The sequence below is a fragment of the Rousettus aegyptiacus genome, unplaced genomic scaffold (assembly GCF_014176215.1).
Source record: "Rousettus aegyptiacus isolate mRouAeg1 unplaced genomic scaffold, mRouAeg1.p scaffold_m13_p_12, whole genome shotgun sequence".
NCBI lineage: Eukaryota > Metazoa > Chordata > Mammalia > Chiroptera > Pteropodidae > Rousettus > Rousettus aegyptiacus.
In genome coordinates, this window is record NW_023416287.1 from 12528569 (window position 1) to 12544978 (window position 16410).

The 16410-nt window shown below is 44.2% G+C and overlaps 1 protein-coding gene across 18 annotated transcripts in view; it reads left to right on the top strand.

The window, feature by feature from the left end:
* The window catches only part of PTPRT (protein tyrosine phosphatase receptor type T), a 918720-nt gene that overhangs the window by 338390 nt on the left and 563920 nt on the right, over nucleotides 1–16410 (top strand). For all 18 annotated transcript variants that reach the window (XM_016155891.2, XM_016155890.2, XM_016155892.2 and 15 more), the window contains exon 5: nucleotides 3026–3141. In XM_016155891.2, coding sequence (XP_016011377.1) covers nucleotides 3026–3141 — 116 coding nt within the window. The remainder of the gene's footprint in view (nucleotides 1–3025; nucleotides 3142–16410) is intronic.

Genomic DNA, 16410 nt, shown 5'->3' on the forward strand with positions numbered 1-16410 from the left:
CTGTCCTTTCTCTGTGTTAGCCACTGCAGTTACCACCGTGTACGAGCAATGTCAGCACAATTTACCACTCAGTTTCAAGGTTTCTAGCTCCTAAGTTGACTTTCAGAATTTTTTAAACTTTTTTTTTTTTTTTAATCACAACCGTGTGGGACCATGTCACCGAACCCACAGAGTATCTGAACCACGTTTCTAACGTATCTACTGAGCTTTCTCTTCAACTGTGTGGCTTCCGACTGAGTGCTGTCAGGTTTAAAGAGCGGGATAAAGGGCACAATAACATGTCTTCAGATGCTGCATGACATCTGCTGGAGTGTAAATGTCACCAGCATCAAGGCATTTTGCCCCAAATGCACAGCAGTTTTCCGTTAACCCCGTTCCGCGGGATCCCATTTTGGGGGTGCTGGCTCTCAGTGGGGAGTGCGTTGGAATGCTTAAAACCATACATTGGTGGTTGGTCTGTGCCCCAAGGTCAGTTGTGTTTGGCTGAAGGTTGGTAAGTTGAAGCCGGTGGGATACTTTCTTTCCTAGAGCTGTAGATGCTAGAGGTGGCGGTGAGGGGGGAGAGGGGACAATTGAGAGAGTCCAGGGCTTAGGAGTGGACTGGAGTTGGGGGATGGGAGGAGGATCAGAGAGGCCAGGAGCTCAGAGAAGTGGGGCGAACATAAGGAGATCCCCAGCATAAGGAGGATATCCAGAGAGAGATGTCATCATGAGCTGGGAATGAGACCAGGGCTCAAAAAGCACAGACCACCAATATTTCACGATGATGAATATTAACACAAGGGGCCATTAAGTCTCTAAATTCTCTGCTACTGAACCTGGAAGGTAGGGAGGGAGAGGAAAAGAATCAAGGCAAAGGGTCTGTTGCTGAGGAGGAGAAGGAAGGAGTCAGGAAAAAGCAGGGGACATCAATCCAGAGTGGATCTGTTTCAAATTGCACAAATCCCAGGGGTTAAGCCATTTGTCTAGTGTCCCCCAAGGCTAAGGGGCGGTGTCCCTTTATCAAACCTAACACGAAGCCTCCCAACACTGCAGCTAAGACTCTGCGCTCCCTCCTTGCATGGAGTAGACATTCTTTCTTTAAACCTGTGGCATCAACGGGCTTACAAGGTTCACAGTATTCCCACTTGAAGAATTGACTTGAACTGATAGTTCCAAAAATAACTTTACAAATTATACAGGAGAGCAAAAAGGAAACAATTTCACACAATCAAAGCAGCATGACATTTGTCAGGTCGACTCGATGCAAGAAATCTTCAACTTTGAAAAGCCCACAAGGAGAGGAGAGATCTTCCCTGGATCTCGGAGTATTGCCCCCACTCGAGCCGTGAGGTCCTGAGGGGGCGCATGAGGGGATTCTCTGAGGAGTCGTTACTAGTTTAAAAACCTGAGCAGAGGTATATGTTTTCACATGGCAAGTGTGCCTAATCATGTCAAGGTTCTTGGCTTTCGTTGAGATTTACAGGAAGTGACACGGTTTGGTAGTTTGCTAGTTTAGAGGGCAAAGGCCCTGGGGACAAATGGCAAGGAAAGGGATCACATGTGATAAAATATGCAGGAGCAGTGAGGGGATCCTGGAGAGTCAGCTGTGCCTGCGAGCCTTTTCTTTGGACCCTGGGTTCCAGTTTGACATTGATCTCCCACTGTTCAGGGAGTAAGAGAACGTGCTAGTTAAATGCCGAGTTTGGGGCTAAAATGGACCTGGTTTGGATTTTATTTCTGTCATTAATGCTGTCTAGCTTTGGGCGAATTAGACTTGGTGAGCCTTGGTTACTGCTTCGCTAAAAGGGAAATAATAATAGTGTCTGCTTTACAGGAAGGTTACGAAGTTAAATTAAAACGTCTAAAGCATTTATCATAGTGCCTGGCGCTGTAGGAGCTTTCAACAAATGACATTAGTTTTATTATTTGTCTTGCTGGATATTTAACTCCCTCTAGAGAGATGGCCAAAGGCCCTTGTTGAACTTCCTTTATCCTCTTAACAACCCTCCCTGCATTTGATCCCCTTTTGGGGGTGTCCGTGCCTGGGTCATCATTGATTCGTTGATGTGACAGGGACTCTTGGCACTTTTGTGCCTCCATGAAGAAACTTCGAGACATAGGTTATCAACCCACTTATCTTTGAAGAGCTCACATAGATGAGGACCTGTCTCCACAAGCGAGGAAAGAGATGAACCAAACTAACCAATATAAAATGTATATTTAATTCTAGAATTGGTTGCTTATGAATACTGCGAGTTTCGTTTGAAAGTCCTTTCTTCTGTTATGCCAAGTCCCCAGAGTAAATGTCCCACCTCCCTCCCATCTTTAGAAAACACTACAACTTAGAACGAAAAGTATAGACCAAATGTTTCTTGAATTTTCCGTGCCTCAGTTCACTCTCTGTAAAGTAGAGATAATTCTACCACCCAACCACACTGTGTAGATACTGCACGTGACATCAGTTGCCTAGTACACACTAAATGAATGAAAGCTTTTTCTTTTTTGTCTTCTACTTTCTTTCCTTCCCATCATCTTCATCAAACATCATTACCAAGGCCAGGTGTGTCGGTCTCAGGCCCAAATATACCTCACTTCAGCTTTCTTCTTTCCGCTCACTCGGGCTACCGGTAGGCACCTCCTGTGACCACCCATGCCCCTCCAATTTCTCCTTCCAAACATGGCAGTGTTGCTCAGAAGCTAATAATATGGATTTCGAGTTTCTGAGGCCTGGGTTTATGTCTTGGCTCCCCTACTTTCTGGCTGTCTGACTGTGCCAAGCTATGTAGCCCCTCAGAGCCTTAATATTATGACTTGTGAAATGGAGATACTGCCCGCCTCATGGATGCGGTGAGGTTTAGGCAAGAGGATGAATGTAAAGCTCATGGTAAGTGACCAGACAACCATAGCTCTACACTGAGCCAGGCCGCTTCCCAGACACAACACCCAGCCTGCCCCATGCCCCTCCTGAACTGCCGTGTGCCCACAGGGAAGTGGTCCACGCTGTTGAGTTCTGTCCTCACGTGCTCTTTGGTTTCTCTTTTAGGAAAAGCACCTCACTTTCTGCGGCTCCAAAATGTCGAGGTGAACGTGGGGCAGAATGCCACATTTCAGTGCATCGCTGGTGGGAAGTGGTCTCAGCACGACAAACTGTGGCTCCAGGTAAGGTTGGGAGAGGTCCCTCCTCGACACCTGCCCATCCCTTGGTAGGGGAAGAAAGTGTGTGCTGTGATAAGGGCTTGGCGGATAAGGGGAAGGGATATTTTTTAAGTACCTCTGCTCCTTGGATGGTGCTCTGCATCTATGATCTTGTTAAATCTTAACTCTGATTCTGTTTTGTAAGTGTCAATATACCCACTTTATAAATGGAGAAGCTGAGACCACAAACATAAAAGCTCTCGATCTAGAACTTTCCAAACTACTGTCTAACAAGCTTTGTCTTTTAGGCCCTGATTCCCAGGGCTAAGGCAAAGTGGGTATTTTAGAGTCTGGGGACATTTGCATTTCTATATGATTTTTAGAATCACTTTATCAACTTCTACAAAAAGATTGTGGGATTTTGATGGGGGCTGATTGCATTGAATCTATAGATCACTTTGGGGGAAACTGACATCTTAATAATATTCAATCTGTTGATCGCGACATGGTACATTTCTTCACTTATTTGAGATTGTCAGTAATTTCGCTCAGCAAGATTTTGTAATTTTTGGTGTATAGGTATCGCACATCTTTTGTTAGACTTATCCCTAAGTATCTCATATTTTTGATGCTATTATAAAAGGCATTTTAAAATAATCTATTTCTGATTTTTCATTACTAGGATATGCAAATACATTATAAACTGACTTTCATCTGTGATCTTATATCCTGTAGCCTGTTAAACTTACTATGACAACTTAAATTTGAATTGATCAAAATAAAATTCAAAACTCAAGTGCCCAGTCACACACCCATCTAGCGACTACCGTGTTGGACAGATGCAGATAGAGAATATTTTTGACATTGCGGAAAGTCTTGGAGAGCATAAGTTTAGAGAGATACCACCTCTGGTTCAAGGACACAGGAATATTTCTCAGAAGAAGCTGACTCTAGTTTCCTCCAACTTCGTATATTAAAAGATCCCTATTATTCTCTGGCCAACATAGTTTGGATATTGGTTCCTAACCCGTGCCCAGCGCACTTTGATGAACGTTCTTATTATCATTTCTCCTCTTGCATGTGAGCCCATTTCCTGCAGTTGGAAAATTGAGGGGCTGGCAATTCTTTCTCGCTTCTTCATAGTGCAGTAGAATGAAAATAACAGTAATGCCTGCCCTTCCCACTTTCATGGGCTGCCTACAGAGCACGAGGGGGCATGGCAAACTTCTACACGTCACTCAAGTATGTAGTGTTATTTACTCTTTTTATTATAATTAGTACCGAAGTGCATCAGGCTCCCAGGGAACTGTCATTTCAATGGCATCGCCTCAGTCGAGTCACGAGAATGACACAGGACAATCATAATATTTATAGTACCTTTATTTGGATTTCCCAATTATTTTATGATGGTTACTGCTGCAGTCTTGAGTTGTGCACCCTAAACCTTGGGTCTATCAGCGGAAGGATGTTAAAAGCAGAATGTAATCGAAATTTTGGGGAAAATAGATGGAAACACGGTGTGGAGCTTTTGCACATCTTATTTATCTACTTTTCAGTGTAAAGCAAATCTTCTTTCACAGAATGCTTTTCAGGTGGCTTACAATGGGACAGAAAACATGACAAGACAGTATAAATTAAAAGTGAGGAAGCACGAGATAAGAGGAAAGAACACACTGGAGCTGGTAATTCAGCGAAAACAGTGTTTTTCCTCATCTGCTGCTTACAGAGGCCACAGCCCCATGGCTGCCAGTGGAATAAAGGAAACTTGTCAGATATACGGTTCACAAGGTCTTTGAGATAAATACAAACCAATTGCCTGGGAAAATTCTAACTGTTGTTCACGTGGGCCAGACAGGAATTGTTCCCACGAGTCCTCATAAAGAAACAGCGCGTGATGTAAGGAACAGCGTTCTCCACCGCAGCCTTATTGAGGGCACACAAGTGAGTTTCACAGGCTTGTTTCACATAATGATGCTCGGTGTAAAAGCAATTTGGGGATGTGGCTGATGAGAGAGGGAGTGGGGTGGGCAGTACAATATGGCAGAGGTCCCCAGCTGTCTGCTGATCCATCTGCATCCTGGGATACTTTAAATGTACCCGGTGACCGAACAGATCCAATAACTATTTCTTCAAGGGAACTCCCAAAATATTGTCTTCCTCATCTATATTTCAGGAAATATTGGGAGATAGACAGTTTACACTATGCTCTTTGGCAAATGCCTGCTTGGCTAGTTAAGTCCAGACTTAAATGCAACAGTATAGTAGGAAGTAAGTTAACATCTTTTTGCAAAATACAAGGCCTTTGTCATGACACCTGCCCTCAGGAGATGACTGCAGCCCTGATCCGAGGCTGGCTCAGGTAGTGGAGAATTTCTTATGAGATACACTCTGCATGGGTTCCAGCACGTAGAGGAGCAGCCTACAGACTCGCCATAGGTCTGTTCCATTTAGCAGGGCTGGGATGACTTAGCCTGGTAATTTCCAAGGGAACTGAAATAGACACATCGTGACCAAGAGTCTCCACAAGACACCTACAGGAGGTCTAACTTTCAAGCGGTGCTATTTCCTGCTGTCGCTTCCCAGATAAGCTGAGGAATCACTAAATCACCGAAGGGAGAAACTTTTTTATCCACCAGCTTTAAGTCAGGAAAACAAATTCAGTGACTTTGTTCCCAGAATTGTACGTCAGTGGCCTTTCTTTCTGGCAGCGGTTGGGGAGCAGTTGGTGGGCTCAGAGTTTGAGATGAATCTTCTTGCCTGTGTTGTAGAGAGTGCCCGCCTCCCTTTCTGCAGACGGTGTGTGTTCTGAGTGGCATGTTTGTCTACAGTTTGGGGAGCCCTTAAAAAAAAAAGGGGGCAAGTAGGTGTAACTTTACTGACAGAATCAGCTGTATAGCACAGTGAAAATGTATGTGGGAACATGTTTGTTTCCTAGAAGGTAATTTGGCAGTAGATATTTGAAACCTTCAATGTGTACATTCTTCTTCCAATGGATAATTTTACTTATGGGAAAAACTGAAAACGACTTAAACATCTGGCAAAAGAGAATGATAAAATGTATCTTGGAATCCGAGTCATTAAATAGCAGGTTAAAGAAGTATATTTAATGACATCTTCACCATATGTATTTAAGGGACAGGAGCGAGTTATAAAACAACGTGTTTAGTATATTAATTTTTATGAACAAATATATACAGTAGTTCCCCCACTCGTTCGTGGTTTCGTTTTCCATGGTTTCAATTACTCACAGTCAATGGTGATCTGAAAACATTAAATGGAAAATGCCAGAAGTAAACAATTCGTTCGTTTTAAGTTGCGCCCCGTTCCCCGTGGTGTGGTGAAACCTCGTGCTGTCCCGCTTTGTCTTGCCCAGGATGTGATTCGTCCCTTTGTCCCCCGGGCCCACGCTCTTCATGCTATCTGCCCGCCAGTCACTTTGTAGCCATCTTGATTTATCAGATCGATTGTCATGGTACCACAGTGCTGGTGCTCAAGTCACCCTCGTTTTGCTTAATAATGGTCCCAAAGCTCCAGGGCAATGATGCTGGTAATTCAGACATGCCAAAGAGAAGCCGTAAAGTGCTTCCTTTAAGTGCAGAGGTATGTGCGTATAGAGTTTGGTGCTATCCACATTTTCAGGCATCCACTGGGGGGTTTGGAACACACCCCGTTCAGATAAAGGGGGGCTACCATACACACACATATACATACATATTTATACGCGCAAATATATCTACATGCCTGTGTACATACACATATAACACTATCAAACACACATTAAGATATTTAATGATTGATTTTGATGGTAGGTGATGTTTGCTTTCTGTTTTCATCTCTTTTCTGTTTCATCTAAATACACTAATATGAATATAAGTAGCTAATATAAACAGAAAAAAAAACTCAAAAGAAAATGGTCACTTTTTCCTACATACAGAATATTCTAAGCATGGTAAGAAGCCTCGATAGGGCTCTGGGGCAGCTAATTCCTTAGTGAGGGACAGCACCGGCCCCCTATCTAGGCTATGAGTAAAATTACTCTTGGTGTTTCCCCACACCCGCCTCACCACCGTCAGATACTCTTCATCCATGAGGGGGTTTAGAGATATTTCACGTGTCGTCTGGTGTTTACAGAAGACCGTGGCCCATGGGGGTCTGTGCTCACAATTAGGGGCCCCAGAGCAGGCCCTGTCAGCCACACTGCAATGCTAGGTTTTAGTCCTCCCTACAAAGGATTTTCTTTGCCAGGGGTTTGTACAACAAATCATATTTGAAGAGTCTCAGAAATGAGGCCATGTGACCAAATGCACTGCACAGATCTCAGCAGGGGCAGCAGATGTGTTTAGACAAATCACGGGCGTTGGACAGGTTGCAGACCCTAATCTGGCAGGAAAAGACTCATGTCCCGTGAGCACGTCAGCTCGACAGCAGCTACGCCAGGGCTGAGGAGATAAGCAGACGCGGCAGCCCTTGCCGAAGCTGATTCTTCCAGTAAACCTGTTTCCTCGCTCCCCGCAGGGCTACCGCCGGCTCCCAGGGCTGTGAGTGTTCTGCACCCAGCGCCTCCTCCTCTTCCTGCCTCTGCGCCAGGTGTCTCTTGCATGTGGGACTAATGCTGAAAACCTAGTGGCCGCATCATAGCCAAACAATAATGATACATTAATCATAATACTCATAACAGCTGATATTCATTGAATGGTTACATAGACGGTGTATTTAATTCTCACAACCAGTCTTTCAGGTAGATATTATTTCTATCCCATCTTACAGATGAGGGGACGAAGCCTTAGAGGGCTAGACGAGTGGCACAGGTCAGAGTCACAGCTTGTGTGGTAGCGACGGGATCTGAATGTAGATCTGTGTCATATTCTTAAGTCCTGGACTGATCTTTCCATGCTCACCTCGTTGTCTTGTCCCCTTATGTCACCACTCCATCCTTTCTTTCCATACAGATGGCTTTTTGTTTAAAAAAAATAATTATTTATTTAGCACATACTTACATGCCTTTAATGTGCACTGTACTAGATACTTAAATTGATTCGAGTTCCTCAAATGTACAAATCAAATCAATGAAATACAAATACGCTCGGAATATTTTTCAAGTTGCTCCCCCTCTCGTTGCCTTCGTACTTTTCTTTGTCTTTCTTAGCCACATTGCGTAAACGTGATGTCTACACCTGCAGTGGGGGCATTCTTCAACTCCCGCCCCTTCCCAGAAGCGGCCCTTGTGAAGGCCATTAGTGTTTCCTTTGTCACTAAAGCCAAAGGTGCTTATTATTATTATTATATTATTATTATTATTAGTCCTTATACTTGACTCTCTTTTTCAGTATTTGTTGATGACTGCCCCCCCCCCCCCGAAAATCTTCTGCCCTCTTGATTCAATGAAATCATCTGTCAACAACTAAAGGGTCTGAGATTTTACCTTATTGGCAAGCTAATGAGTTAGGTTGCCAGCTACAGAGATGCTGGCAGGCGATGTGAGTCTCCTGGGTCAGAGACAAAGGGCTTTATTATTCACTGCAGGCAGGCAGCATGGGCTTCACGTTTGCACCAATTTCCCTGGTTCCTCCAAGTACCCTGGAGACGATGTGGGGTAGATGTCGGTGGGATCTGCATACAGTAAGAATGTGTCATAGCTGAGGGACACCATGCTTAGCAAACCCTTAATCTTAATTAATTCCTTTTTCGAAGATATCATTTATCAACTATGAAGTTTAGTAAGTCTACAATTTGATGGGTTTTAGTGTATTTACAAAACCATGGCACTAACATCACATACTTTATCTTTTCTTTTGTTCGCCTGTAGGTACCCCCAAATTAAAAAAAAAAAACCCAGCACCCCTTTGGGGCAACCCAAGGGGTGACAAATCCAATTAAGCTTTGGATTTGCAGAAGGTTGCATTCTCTCAAGTTCATCTACACCTGGCGCCTCCTCCTCCCCGATCCTGTGTATCTCATCTCTGAGGACCCTAGCCAACTCTGACCCGGACATTTCCCCCCACACCCTTCTTCTTCTCTCCTTTCTCATACCTTTCATCAGCCTGGCCTCATTTTATGTTCTTTAGGTTTTGATTACAGCTCATCCTGGCCCCAGCGTACAGGAGCTGGGGGAAGGAGTTGCGAGCAAGGCACACCTGCTTCTTGTCCTCATGGAGTTTACCTTATGGCAGTGGGGACAGACATTACTAAGCAACTAATCATAGAGTTAAATATTTCATTACTAATGTGACCAGGCTATGGAGGGCAAAAAAAAGAGTCTGCTGAGTGGGGAGTAAGGAGAGTGGGGAGGGTTTTGAGTGTCAGGTAGGTGCTCTAGGAAGAAGTGGCCTTTGACCAGAGTTCTGCCGAGTGAACTGGAAATAGTCGAAGGGAGATTGTGCCATGCTGGGAGATGGCACATGGGCAGGCCCTTCACCACTTGCTCATCCTCTTTGCTCAGGGCTATGGCTCCCTGTGGGGCATATGCTAGGAGCCTCCTGAACTCTGAACTCAAAACTCAACCCCAGATGAGCAATCAGCCAAGCATGCAGTGGGCTCTGGGTAGGGCTTTAGCACTATTTCTTTTAACTTTTAATAAAGGATAATCAAAAGCTGTTTTTTAGAGACTGCCAAAGCAGTACAGTCTTAAGTGAATCAATAGACCAGATTTTAGCAAGTTTGCAAACGTTATGCCATTGAGACAGTAGGAGAAGAAGTGAAAAGGATATTCATTACAAATAAATTGTGGGAATTTCACCTGAATATTTCCTAGCTGGGAGATTTCTGGAGCAATAAGAAAATTTTTTTCAGCTGAAAATGCTGGGCCTTATTTTATTCTTACTTTTTTTTTTTAATGCCAGAAGCTCAAACCAGCACATGGAAGGCTTCCAGGACCCTGTATTATTATATCTCCTGTAAAACAGGCATAATGTCTGTTGCACACAGTTCCCTCTTATTAAAGACCATAATGTTTTCACTTCTGCTGATTATAAATCAATTACAAGCCTGCATGCACTCTCTGAAATAATGACAGCCATTTTTGCAGGTTATGTCTTATCTCTTTGTGAAGGGAACAATGTCATGACACACAAGAGCAGAGAGGATGGGGAATTGCAAAATGGCGAGACTATTATAGATACTTTGATAGCTAATTGGGTACTATGAGAACAGCGGGCTCTCCATGCCATCAGAGGCTTCTCATGTTTTTCTCTGGAGGTCGTTCCTGAAGATGGAGAGGTCCTTGCCTGGGCGTGGAAGGAAACATGTATGCTAGGGTCAGAGATATTCAAGTGTGGGAACTGGCAACCCTTATGCTTACAAAGACTGTGTGCTCTCAAACCAAGGCAATTTATTTCACATAAAACAAAACAAGCTAGGGGAAGGTGGAATTTGAGTTATTTTTATTTTTATTTTATTTACTTCTTATTTTTTTAAGTTTATTGGGGATAACATTGGTTAATACAATTATATAATTTTCGGGTGTACATTACAACATGACATCTATATATTCTATTGTGTGATTACCACCCAGAGTCCAGTTTCCTTCAGCTACCATATATTTGATCCCCTTTACCTACTTCACCCTCTCCCTACCCCCTTGTATTTGACCCCCTTTACCCTGTCTACCTCTTCACTTCTCCCCCACCCCCTCCCCTCTGGTAACCACTAGTCCATTGTCCACATCCCTAAATCTCTGTTTGTCCGTACATGTGTTGCTTTTAGGTCTATATCCCACATATAAGTGATATCCTGTGATTTTCAACTTTTTCTGTCTTATTTCACTTAGCATGATTACCTCGAGGTCCATCCATGTTGTTGCAAATGGCAGTATTTCATCTCTTCTTATGGCTGAGTAATATTCCATTGTATATATGTACCACACTTCTTTATCCAATCATCTAATCGTAGGACACTTCAGTTGCTTCCATGTCCTGGCCACTGTGAATAGTGCTGCTATGAACATCGGTGTGCAAATATCTTTTCGGATATGAGTTTTCATGTCTTTGGGGTAAATACCCAGTGGAGGGATTGCTGGATCATATGGTAGATTAATTCTTAGTTTTTTGAGGAACCTCCATACTGTTTTCCATAGTGGGGTACCCATTTGCAGTCCCACCAGCAGTGTATGAGGGTTTCTTTCTCTTGAGTTGTTTGAAAAGAGAGAGACAAGCAGATTCAAGAGAAGGAGAAAAAGAGAGATTTCAAAAGGAATTGTTGCCACAAGGAGAAATACATGGTTATAACGTAGGATTAAGCAGGGCCCTCGATTCGGCTGTCAGATGCTTTCATTCAGTTTAGAACATGGGTGCCGCTGGATGGATGAATTGGAAAAGGGTTCACCTCTGGGTACAAGCAACCCCATGGGCTTATAGCTGGGCATGTAGACAGAGACTTTGATTAAAGGAAACCAGTAACTTTCATCCAAGTGACTCACTCAACCTAAGGTCAGGACTCATGGCTTTGCAGATGGAGCATGGCTCGATTTGGGTGCCCCCCCCGCCCCCCCCCCCCACCCCACCCCGGTTCTCGGCTGGGCATCCTTAGCGGAGTGACCGATTGCTCAACCTCAGAAAGTGGCCTGAATTTAAAGACTATTTCCATTTATGTGTTCTGGTATTATTTGGCCCCTTGCTCTCTACTGAGGGACTTAAGGTGACTTTAACCTTCAAGTCTTGGAGACCCAGGAAAAGGCTAGCAGCCTCAGCATCACTCAGGAACTTGTTAGAAATTCGAATCATCCAGAGTCACCCCTGACCTTCTGAATCACCCTTGAGGTGAAGCCCATGCGTGCAGATGTTTGAGAACCACTGCTTTAGACTGATGGACTCGGGTTAGGAAAACCTTACCTGGACCTAATTGCATATTGGACATGCCATCCCTTAATAATATATTCTGAGAGTCTGTTAGCCAAGAATATAGGAAGATGCTTTGCCCCTTCTTACATATATATTTCAGACTTAGAGACCCACGAGGTTTCCAGAAAGCTAGTCATCTGGTCCTCTATCACATGTCCCAACCTGTTTTCTATGGAACACTCATTTTTTTTGCGAGATGACATTTGATGTTCTTTGAACAAGCAAAGTAAGTATCTGGAACACTGCACACTTCACCCTCTCACAGAGTCATAGTGTAACTGTGCTGTCATCTACTGGGTGGCAGCCGAGTGGTGTGATTAAGGCCTCAGTCTCTGGAATCGGATCTCCTGGGTCCAAACCCTAACTCAGTCACCCAGCAGAGTCATACAGGGTTTGGTATTCCTTGTTCGGTTCATAGACCAGCAGCATCGGCATGACCTAGGAGCGTGCAGAAACCAAGCATTTCTGACCCCACTCCAGACTCCCTGAATCAGAATCTGCATTTTAAATGAGGTCCCCAGGTGATCTGCACGCGCATTGTTTGAGAAGGACTCTTCTAAGATATGTCGCTTGACCTCTTTCTGCCTCAGTTTCCGCTTTTGTAAAATAGAAATATTAATTGCACCTGCCTTATGTATCAGAATCACCAAGAGGATTTGTTTAAACAAATGGCCTGGCTCCACCCCTGGAGTTCTTGATTCATTAGTTTAGCCCGGGGTCAGAGAATCTGTATTTCTAACGAGTTCCCAGGGGAATTTTGTTGCAGTGCATCTGGGGACCACACCTCCTTGAGGCCTACTGCTCTAGATCATTTTAAGAGCATTGCTTTTTCCACGCCAGCCTTGTTTTTCTCCATGAAATAAGTTATTTCAATACTCGACGTTACGTTTTACCCTTTTTGCTGTTTTGTGGGAATCTGAACCCAGCCTATAAATTCCTCTGGGCAGAAATTATACTTTCCACACGCCACACTCTCTCATTTTGTTAAATAATGTTTTGTTAAATAATGAGTACATTTCCAGTGTGATTAATAATAAAATAAGGAAAAGGGGGGAAAAAAACCTTAGACTACCAACCCTAATAAACAACACCTACGAAGAGATATCAGCCCTGGAAATCTCTTAGAAATTCACATTTCTAACAAGTTCCCAGGGGATGCTGATACTGCTGGTCCAGGGACCATCCTTAGAGAAGCATCTCGATAGAGATTTTAAGATTAAGTGAATTCTATCATGTAAGCCAGTTAACACAGTGCCTAGCACAGTGCCTAGCACAGCTCACAAATGTTAGTTAATGTGACTTTGACTAAGTAAATGCTCAGACAGATCTCATTAAGTTGAACAAAATATTTACCAAGCTCAGTTATGGAACTCGTTATTCGTGGGAGCTATATCACCTTTTCAGAGGAAGCAATGCATCATTCCAGGGTGCTCACGCTTCTTCATGTTGTTAGCGTTCTGTGCAGGTGAGTTCCACCCCCAGTTTTTTTCTTCTTAATATAGATTGGGAGCAGACTACCAGCAACTCTCAAGGCAGCTGCTCATGGGACTTTAGGAGACCCTGTGTATAATGTACTATAGGAGGAGGCGGAGATAGGGAAGCGCTGGGTAGAATGGATGCTATCGGAGTTTCTGATAGTGTCCTACATGAGCCCGTGTCCTGGACCCTGAGGCACTGTGGGTATCGGTTGCTGAAGGCTCACAGCTCGTCCTCCCTCAGAGGACTGCCATGGGTCATACGGGAACAGTCTCCTCCTTCCACCACCTAGTGGGCCATACCCGTGACTGACTTACACGGGGTACGAGTGCTGGCCCCATGCCTCAGGATGGGACTAACTCTGTGGCGCTCGCATGGGATCAGACTGAGATGAAGCTAGGCTCCAGCGTTGACGACATCCTTGCTCAGTTCCTTTCGTCTCCCTGTCGTTCCCCTCTTTGTCCTGTGAACACCCAAGCATTCACCATGTCTCAGACTCTGCTTCAGGGCAGAGTCTGAGAAATTTGTTTGGCTGGGTCATAGGCTCAGAGGGGCAGAAGATGATCCCACTTAAGAACAACCAACACGGGTCTGAAAGACTTGCTGCTAGAGGAAAGGAAGTGTGCCCTGAAATTTCAGAGGAAACTATACTGATGTCTGAGAAATATTACGAGAGCCAGAAGAAAATGTCCAGCAAGCTGGAGTAGCAACATGGACCTCAGGGTCTGAGACAAGCCTTCCCCAGGCTTCCATGTACATCACCCAGGTCATGCTTCTCTCTGGCTTTTCCCAGCACTTTGACTTCCCTTCACTGTCCTGCTCCTCTTTGCTAGCATCCTAGCATTTGCATCCCGGTGCATTTACGCTGGTTAGGAAGGTCTGCATCCCGCCCTGTCTCTGGGCTGTGGTCCAAAGCAGCTCCTGGCATGCCCCTCCCCTCCCTGTGTCCACGCAAACCTGCACAGTTGCCTATAGGGCTGGACTTCTGAATTCCTTTCTGCTTAATGAAACCTTCCCTTGTTTTCTCTCCTTGCATTTTCTCTTCCGCCTCTGTCTGGGGCTGAGACAGCGACTGGGACCTGTGTTTTTACACATTCGCTCTGCTGAAAATCCCATCTCCATGTTGCGACAGCATTCCGGCATCTTAGCTTCTCACCATCGCTGGATTTTTCGGATCTCTCCTCATCCCTGTTTCTAGGTTCCTGGGTCACTGCTCATCTGCTTTGACCTTCAGCACCTGCCTGTCCTTTTGACTGGGCTCATCTCTCTGAACTTAACCTTCATTTCTTCTTGCCCATGGTCCATCACAGTGCTATTTCCTATCATGGCTCTGGGCCCTCCTGCTCGTCCCTGTCCTGCTGTTGTCTGCTCCCAATCTGACAAGTGTGATTATCAAAAGTCCTATTTTCCACAGATTTTATAAGACAACCTGCAATTTGCTATCCTTCCATGAGAGAAGGTGGTTCGGGGGCTAAACAGGAGAAGGCGAATTGTTCAGGGAGATGCACTTCAAATTCTTTGGTTCTGCTGGAATCTGCCATCATTAAGAAGAAAAGTATATAATACTGGAGGAAACATCGAAATGAAATTTAAACTAAATGTGAGAAAGGAATGTTTTATACTTAATTAGCCCTTTGCTCTTTTTGTTGGTTCCTTACTGCCGACGCAACAAATTATACAAACTCGGTGGTTTAAAACAACACAAATTTATTATCTTACAGTTGTGGGGACCAGGAGGCAGAAATGTGTCGTATTAGGCTAAAATCACGATGTTGGCTGGGCTGTGTTCCTTCTGGAGGTTCTAGGGGGGGATCCACTGCTTAGCCTTTCTCAGCTTCTGGTTGCTGTCTGCATTCCTTGGCTCACGGCTCCTTCCTCCATCTTCAAGCCGTCAATCATGCCATTCTGACCTCTGCTTCTGTCGCCACATCTTTTTCTCTGACTCCGACCCTTCTGCCTCCCTCTTTCATACCTGAGGTCCCTTGTGATTACGTTGGGTCCACCTGCATAACCCAGAATGATCTCGAGATCCTCAGCTTAACCACATCTTCAAAGTCCCTTGTGCCATGCAAAGTGACATATTCCCAGGTTCTAGGGATTAGCATGTGGACATCTTTAGGGGGCATTATTCTCCTTACCCCACTTCTCATGCCTATTTCCATGGTTAATTTGGACAGCTCTGCTAACGCCAGAAGACGCCTTCAGGTGCTAAGTGTTTCACACACTTTCTCATTTATTCATCATAATAACTCCATACAGTGGACGGTAGGATCGAATCCATTGTCTGTATGAGGAAACCGAAGCTCGGAGAAATGAAATCACCTGCCCAAGGTTGCACAAGCTGAACGTTTGATTGCGTATTTTATTATCAGTTTCTATCCTATCCTTTCCTAGCTCCACCCCTGTCCTCTTACAGTATTTAAATGACTGTAGCCTCCTGGGAGCTAACCTCTGACGGCTGGGGGACCACCCGCATCCAGGAGGGGATGCCTCAGATGTGAAAACAATTGCAGATGAGGAGTGTTATACCAGATCGCTTCGTTTATTTATATGTTTTTAGTATTTTTTTTCCTGTCTATATTTTGTTATACTTCTTTATCCTTAATAATTGTGGTAATAGAATAAGGAAAAGGGAAATGTTTATATGAACATGTACCTCAGTTATGATTTTCATAAACTTTATCAAGTAGATGGTGGGCCATTTCAATCTGAAGATTTAGGTCTCATTTTAGTACAGAGAAATGATTTGTGCTCCTTTTTATTCAGCGCTCTTCCTCAGGAAGAGAGTCGTCTGGTATCTGTTTTCTTCGATTCTTTGTATCTTTGCATTTTTGCTCTCTGGGTTATTTTTTCAAGACTGTCCTCCAGGTCACTGATTTTCTGCAATGTTGATCCTGCTACAGATCAACTTCTAATGCCATTTCCAATTGTGCAGAAGGCATTGTTTGTTATAATTCTCCCCTTAGCTAGTTTCTTTCTGTGT